Raw genomic sequence first — 7,871 nt, 5'->3', positions numbered from 1 at the left:
GTTTGCATGTCAGTGTTACTACTGTCATGAGACTTTCATATGTTCATGCTCCGTCTCTTTTATTATTTGTCACTGTGGCATTGTGGCGTGAGCACACACATGGATGAACAATTTGTATTTAACACCATACAAGAGAAATTGAAACTAAAATGGTGAGATTATTCATGCAATCCATGCGGTCAGCCTGCATAATGATGGTTCATCTCTAATATGACTCATACAGAAAGTTAAAAGGGCAACTCCTTAAAACTAAGATTAAAAAGGTGCAAGCTAAAATGTTGCAGGTCTTTGGCTCAACCCAACATAAACATGTGAGATTAGACTTATAAATGCTTATAATGATATACAAAGTCCTATATGGGCATGCTCCTTCATATTTGTCTGATCTTATACCTTATATACCATCCCATGCTCTTCACACTCAGAAGTCTAGCTGAATGCAAGACTTTGTTCTGTTGTGTTTGTTTCCTCTGCAATAGCCTCCCCATTGATATCAGACAGTGTGATTCAAGCAGCTTATTCTTCGATTACTTCAGCTCTAGCACCTGTTACCAATCTCCTTCTGGCAGGTTGGTCTACGTCTCAATGATCTATATGCCCTATTGTGTAGCACAGTCCATGTTGCCCTGCCAGTGAGATTACTGTAAACATTCTGAACCATCGCTCCAGCCCTATTTGTCCCCTTACCCATGTCAGTATACAGGCTGTGGGCCTATATGTCTCTTTCTCCTCCTCCCCTCTCCTTTCAGGCAGGCTGTCTGTGCTGGCAATATCCCCAGACTTCTCTCTCTCCTCTGGATCTCAGGATTCCCATCCTCTTCTCTGTCTTTCTCTCCCCTGTGTTTATCTTGTCTCTCTCTCTCTCTCTCGTTTTCTGTGACTTGTTTCCTTCAGTGACAATTGTGTGCTTGGATTTTGCCTCTTGTGTGCTGTAGTCTGTCCTCTTTCCAGATCTTCATGGTGGAGAGGAGGTTGTGTGGCTCAGGTTCATTTTGGTGGTGCCTGGAAGTTGCTCAACATCCTTCCACATCCTAGTCTTCAATTATATGTTTAGAATCGATAATTGTCTAATTCTGATTTTCCATTCTGTTCATCAACTATGTTGCTCCATTCCATACAAACAAGATCTTTTGTGTGTCTGTCTGTGCTGGGGAGCTCCCCTCATTTGCTCTATCTAAAATTTGTTCCACCACCCCCCAAGTTAAAGGGTTTTCTGGCGGTTACTTTTTGGTTTCAGGTTCAGGTTTCTAAAGACAGCGGGTGTCCTCTGTTGCAAAGATTGTAAAATCCTTTCAGACAAATTTGTGATTTGTGATACTGGGCTACATAAAAATCTGCTTTCACTTGAGTCATTACAGTGGTGTTGAGTAGCCAGATTAAATGCAGATGTCACTACATTGTTTATATTGATCTTATCTTATCTTATCTTATCTTATCTTATCTTATCTGTCTCTCAAATGGAAACAAACATATACTCTTGTGACAATCTGAATACAGCATTTTCTACAAAGTCAGCACTACGTCTGGGGTATTTCTTGTAAACACCAACTAATTCTGAAACACAACATTCAGACTAAATGAAACTGACAAGTGTTTTTAGTCTGTGTTAAGAAACGTTATTCGCCAGTTTCTCTGGAAATTGTAGCAACCTATTTAGTCACCATGACATCTCCTGTTTTTAGTATATTCATACCCTGGTATAAAGTCCCTTTATTAACATAGGACAAAAGGGTGGTGTGGAGCAGCTTAGTTATTTAATCCTTGTGTTGTCTCAAGGATCAAAAATGGTCCGTGTTAACAGCAGAAAAAAAAACCAACTTTTCCTAAAATGACCCCAACATTAGATTAAATGAGCCATTTTTTATTTTTATATTTTCATGAAGGTTTTACACACCAAGGGTACAAAGATTGTCTTAGAGGTCAACTTTGACCTGTCATGTATAAAACCACTTATACACCACAAAAACTACAGACACATCACAGACACACACACACACATTAAGAAACCAAGATTGTGTGCTGCTGACTGGTCTCTCTCTCACCTTCCCTCCATGAGCTCACACATGACTCAAGCTCAGACAAAATAAAAAAGAATTTCAGAAAAAATAACCATGCCTTGAAAGGATTATCTACTAATAGGGAATACTTGTATATAGGTGCTATAGATTGCAGTACCCTAGTTGTCTTGTTGCAAAAGTCATGAAGGCTCATTTCAGTGCCCAGCAAGTTGCAGCAAATAATGTCATGAAGATGACCCCAGGGCTGTTTCCCATGCCCAGGACATCGTCTCAACATTTTTCATGTTCATTACACAAGCCATCAAAAAAAAAATCATCCTGGAAACGGTCAGCAAAGACTAGATGTAGCCTCACCTCAGGACCTATACACACCTGCTAGGATTAACAACCCTATGTAGGCAAGCATGTCAGTCTCATCCACCATTCTCCACTTGTCTCCGTGACCATTTTAACAGCAGAAAAAAAACCCAACTTTTCCTAAAATGACCCCAACATTAGATTAAATGAGCCATTTTTTATTTTTATATTTTCATGAAGGTTTTACACACCAAGGGTACAAAGATTGTCTTAGAGGTCAACTTTGACCTGTCATGTATAAAACCACTTATACACCACAAAAACTACAGACACATCACACACACACACACACACACACATTACGTAAGAAACCAAGATTGTGTGCTGCTGACTCATCTCTCTCTCTCACCTTCCCTCCATGACCCCACACATGACTCAAGCTCAGACAAAAAGAAAAAGAATTTCCGAAAAAATAACTTTTTTCAAACATTTAAAATCATTTCAGGAAATTTAGAAACAATGCCCGTTTGGCTATTTAGTAAGCCTGGTTTCAGATGTCTGGATTATTTCAGTGAATGAAGCTAAAGGAAAAAAAAGTCAACATAAAACTTCATTATTAAACTGTCTGTTTAAATAAATAAAAAGTTAAAACGTAAACTAGAAATATAAAAGTGAGGTTTCAATTTGATTAACTCTTTGTAACTTTAATTTCCCCTAGCAACATCAAAACATTATGGTTGCATTTTTCACGCTCATGCGTGATGTGAGGGGATTTCTTTTTATGGCTTTCGAACTTCCTATGTGGTGCATTGTGCATTATAGACACTGAGGTGCCCTGACAGTGCTGGATCACCAGATAGACCCGTTTTACTGCATACACCTGCTCACTGAGGAGAATAAAATGCCAGAGGATAATGTAAGTTATTCATTTGTACCTTATTTCTTTGATGATGCGTATATCTCTATACTTATGTGATTGTTACCTTATTAATTAACAGAAATGTTTTTGCTTTTTTTATAATTTGATTTTTTTTCTTTGTTCTCACATTTAACTTTTTTCTAACACACTGAGCTCACAGTAGAGACCACACAGAGTGTTAATGTGGTTTGTTGTTTGATAGTGTGACTTTACATTACTGTGCCATTCAGCAAAAATCTGCAGTACTTTATAAAACAGATGCAAGTGATGAAGTTACAGTTAACTACAGTGCCATGACAGTAGTATGAATTACTATGACAATATGATGATTTATGATTTAAATTACAATTCATATTTTAGTGTCTCAAGGCATTTTTTTACAAACGATGAATTTACACATTGTTTGGACGTGTGTATCCGTTTCTCTCCCCCATTTGCAGTCACAAGGAAACTAGGTACTTAGCAACGTAATATGAGATACATTACCATTACTTTCTCCAGATAAACAAGGAACTGAGATTTTTCTGACTGGCACAAAGTTGCAAAGTTTTTCAAAAATTAAACGTTTCTGACTGGCACAAAGTTGCAAAGTTCTTCAGAAAATAAACGTTAAAAGGTTCTTCAGGAATTAAACCTTAAAAAGTTCTTCTTTCATATGTAAAATATATTTCAAATGTGATGTTCACTTCACTGTCCGGGGGCCCTGAATGACTAATGCACGTTTTTGTCAGAAGCAGTTTAGCTTTATTGTTATGTATGTCTTTTCCAGTTTCCTGAAGAGTAATTAGCATAAATACAACATATCCGGAATAATGTTATATGTTTTAAACAAAATAAAGTTTGACTGCATAATTCTTTTATTATATATTTGTTCAAAAATCATAGTTTTAAATTAGGCTTAAAAGATATGAAATGCAAACAGGGTGGAGTTGATCTTCTCCAAAGAGTGAAAAATTTAAGGGGGTCTGAATACTTTCCGTACCCACTGTATATTTTCTACTACTACTTCTGCTCTGAATCTACTTATGCAGAAAAACTAAATATTCTGTATTCATTTGAAAACTCAATACAATGTTTAAATCAAATGTGTTTTGTTTAATTAGAACCACACAAACCATTTCAAACTAATTAAAATTAAAGGAAAGGTTGCACTTTGGAGCAGGTCTGATTAAAGATTAGGGGGGAATAACTGGAAAAATTTCCCATCTTTGCAAGTAACTGGTCTAACAATGTGAAGGTTACCACAAGTATTTTGAGTGAATCTTACTTAGATTTATTTTAACCATTTAATCCAGTCGTAATTTTTGGCCTTATGCACTAATGTTTACTACATTATTATTATGTGTATGACGTATACTGTATCCAGATGTTCACACGTTTTTTCCCCATCTCCGCTGGACAGCAGCGGTGGACTTGCTCACACGGGCGTCGTCTTTTGTGTTGGTACCCACCGCTGTGTTATTAGCCAGCCGTAAACACCAACACAATGGGCATCGGTCCCTATGATGTACCGCTGGAATCCCGTCCGTGTTAGTGGCCAGCATTTCGTACCTGATATAATGTCAAAGTTTTAGATGTGTATTTTCTATCTTCATGAATTACTCCCAAGAATGACTTAACTAACCTGGTAAATTTTGCATCCACTGTCGATTACGCATCTGGATTTGGATCAGTCGCTACCGCTAGCTAGCGAACAAGCTAGCAGAGGACTGCGCTGCAGCGCCAGGAGCGGCTGCTCTCTGCAGCGAATCGGGATTAGCGTTAATAGCCAGCTAGCTCTCAATGTTGAGCGCTCGCTAACGATACTTTGGCTCATCTGGAAGCTGGCATTAAAAAGTTCACCGAACATGTAAATTGCCATGGGACCAAAGAGACAGGAACTGGTGAGTATGATAAGGCAAGACCACAAACTAACCTGCAGGCTCTTTACGGTATTCGGTTAGCTATCTTAGCTTAGCACCCCGTTATGTTAGCTTTGTTATGATAGCCTGCGGGAGAGTCCGTTGTTTTCTAATACTACAATTATAGTAGCTGGATTAACCTGTGGCTTGCAATAAGTGCAGTTAGTACATGTTGTGTTGGTGTGTAGCATTATTTGTATACACGCTGATACGTGTGTGAAAACCTTTATTTAACGTCAACATTGCTGTTTGTGAGATTTGTGCAGAGCCGGTTATTTCTACAGTACGTAGGGCTTACTGTCGTTAGCTCATTAGAATCGGTATGTTTTTGTTGATGCTGCCTTTGAGTATCGTAATCAGTCGTAATCAGCACCAAGCACCTTTAAGTCGGCTTACTTGTGTGGTGTGAATGGCATTGCATTGTACATGGGCAGACTTAAACGACACAGCTGTCTAGCATAAAAAAAAAAAAAAAAAACATGTTAAAGGGCCACACTAAGTTGTTTATAGGACTACCAGGCTACGTGACTGCTGGATTTCCATTAGAAACAAGTCTCTATATCATGCTGGCATCGTTTCTTTGTCTTGTGTGGTAGATCATGTGGTGGATCCAGCTGAAATGTAGGAAGTTGGTCCTCATATTTGTGGTTGAAGTACAGTAAGTATAATAGTACCCTAGCCTTAATGATTTTCATTCACCTTTTACATCCCATCATCCAGGCGGTGCCAGTCATGGCCTCCCCCCTCCCTGTCTCCATCATCCTTGTGGTCCTGTTGTTGGCTCAGACACCTATGTGCCAGCCAGGGGACTGCAAGGGCCAAAGGCAGGTGCTGAGGGGACCACCAGGCTATGTCACAGACGGACCAGGAAACTACTCTGTCAATGGGAACTGCGAATGGCTTATCAAAGGTATGCCCTAGCTGAGCTTTTGTCTTGAGAGGAGATAAACTGTTAATTAAAAAGTAACTTGTAATGTACAGTTTTCTAACAAATTAATTCTAGTTTGAGACTAAATTCACAGATACTTATCACGTTTTATATTTTCCAGCTCCCAGCAACAGTCACCGCATTGTCTTGAATTTCACCTCCATGGACACAGAGTGTACCTATGATTACCTGTTTGTTTATGATGGAGACTCCTATCAGAGCCCACTCCTAGCCAGTCTGAGTGGCAACACTCTGCCTCAACCTATTGAAGCCAAGTCTGGCAAAGTAAGCAATTACAACATGAATGAATAAAACAACGAAGCATTGTACTTATGGCAAATGCTAACTTTGAATACATTTTTTCATGTTCTTGTTCCAGATGCTGCTTCATCTCTTCAGTGATGCTAATTACAATCTCCAGGGCTTCAACGCAACCTACACTTTCTCTCTGTGCCCTGGAGCTTGTGGTGGTCATGGCCGCTGTGATTCCTCTACATCAAAGTGCCATTGCCATCAAGGTTGGGGAGGAGCAGCTTGTACAACTCCTTTGTGCTCCCAGTCTTGTTCTGTGAATGGCCAGTGTGACAAGGTAGAGTAGGGAAGGGGGTGATTTCCTCAACGAAAAGAGGGTCACTAATCCTTCCCTGAATAAGCCTTGATTATGCCAGTTGTGCAGTTCACAAAAACATTGATTATTGGTGCTAATTTGTTCTTATCCCCATGTTTTGTCTCAGAAAGGAGAACGCTGCGTGTGTAACACCAGCTTCATGGATAACGCCAGCTTCGTGGGTCACAGCTGCCAGCTCGGTCTCCATGATGACAGCGGGGCGGGGCAGTGGTGGCGTGTGAGTGACGGAAACCCCTACACCCCTCCCAGGACGGGTTCTGCTGGCGTGTACCTGTCCTCCACTGGAGCCATGTACTTGTTTGGGGGTGAGAGATGAAATGCTAATTTCAACTAATATCCTTTTTTGACTATTTAATGAATAAACCAACTTTCTGCCCCATTTTAAACACATTTGTTGTAAGTTAATGGTTCTTCATTCTCCAGAAGATTTTTTTTAATTTCTAAAGTGTAGCACTATATATTAAGGTTAGATTTTAAGCAACCTTAATATTGCTGTCTTTGTTTTAGCGGCAGTCCCTTATTTGATCTTGTCTGTTCTGTAGTAGCAGATGGTGCTTTTGATAATTAATGACAATGCTGTATGTTTAAGTCTTACTTCTTTTCCCCATAGGATTTGATTTGAACAGAGCTCTTGGTGACTTGATCAAATACAATTTCACATCCAACCAATGGGAAAGCAGGTCTTATGGTCACTCTCCTGTAAGTGTTCTGTGGATACATACAACCACATTCTGATTTTACCTTCTGCTCTGACATCTCATGTGCCATGTTTCCATGCACACAAGTAGACTGGTTACTATCAGCCTTCTTCAGTAACTTGATAGTTTAAATGTCATCAGTGTTAACAATGGACGATATGAGGCAAGTGATTTGTTACAGAAGTTAATAGTTTTTGAGGGACTGGATCTTGAACTGAACACATATGGAGACACTGAAATTCATTATCATGAACCGGACGATGGCTTTGACCCTGAAAAAAACTTTTTCAAGAACTCTGAAAATAACTGCAAGTATTACACGGATGAGCAGTTTAACAGCAATGTCAAGACTGAAAACAAATTATCACTAATTCACTTTAATAGCAGAAGTTTATACGCAAACTTTCAGAGTATAAAACAGTATCTTAGGAGTCTGACACATTCTTTTAATATAATTGCTATTTCTGAAACTTGGATTAATA

General features: G+C 39.1%; 1 protein-coding gene across 1 annotated transcript in view; it reads left to right on the top strand.

Annotated features, from left to right (window-relative positions):
• Positions 1 to 4,691: 4,691 nt before the first annotated feature.
• Positions 4,692 to 7,871, top strand: part of megf8 (multiple EGF-like-domains 8) — a gene marked incomplete at its 3' end in the record, with an annotated part of 23,565 nt that continues 20,385 nt past the window's right edge. The window contains exons 1-6 of the mRNA XM_020590129.1: positions 4,692 to 5,117; positions 5,856 to 6,045; positions 6,185 to 6,348; positions 6,443 to 6,652; positions 6,798 to 6,996; positions 7,302 to 7,390. Of these exons, the coding sequence (XP_020445785.1) occupies positions 5,094 to 5,117; positions 5,856 to 6,045; positions 6,185 to 6,348; positions 6,443 to 6,652; positions 6,798 to 6,996; positions 7,302 to 7,390 (876 nt within the window). The remainder of the gene's footprint in view (positions 5,118 to 5,855; positions 6,046 to 6,184; positions 6,349 to 6,442; positions 6,653 to 6,797; positions 6,997 to 7,301; positions 7,391 to 7,871) is intronic.

The sequence above is a fragment of the Monopterus albus genome, unplaced genomic scaffold (genome assembly GCF_001952655.1).
Source record: "Monopterus albus unplaced genomic scaffold, M_albus_1.0 scaffold11.1, whole genome shotgun sequence".
Taxonomy (NCBI): domain Eukaryota; kingdom Metazoa; phylum Chordata; class Actinopteri; order Synbranchiformes; family Synbranchidae; genus Monopterus; species Monopterus albus.
Note: the sequence above shows the minus strand (reverse complement) of the source record. Positions and strands in the feature narration are given on the sequence as shown.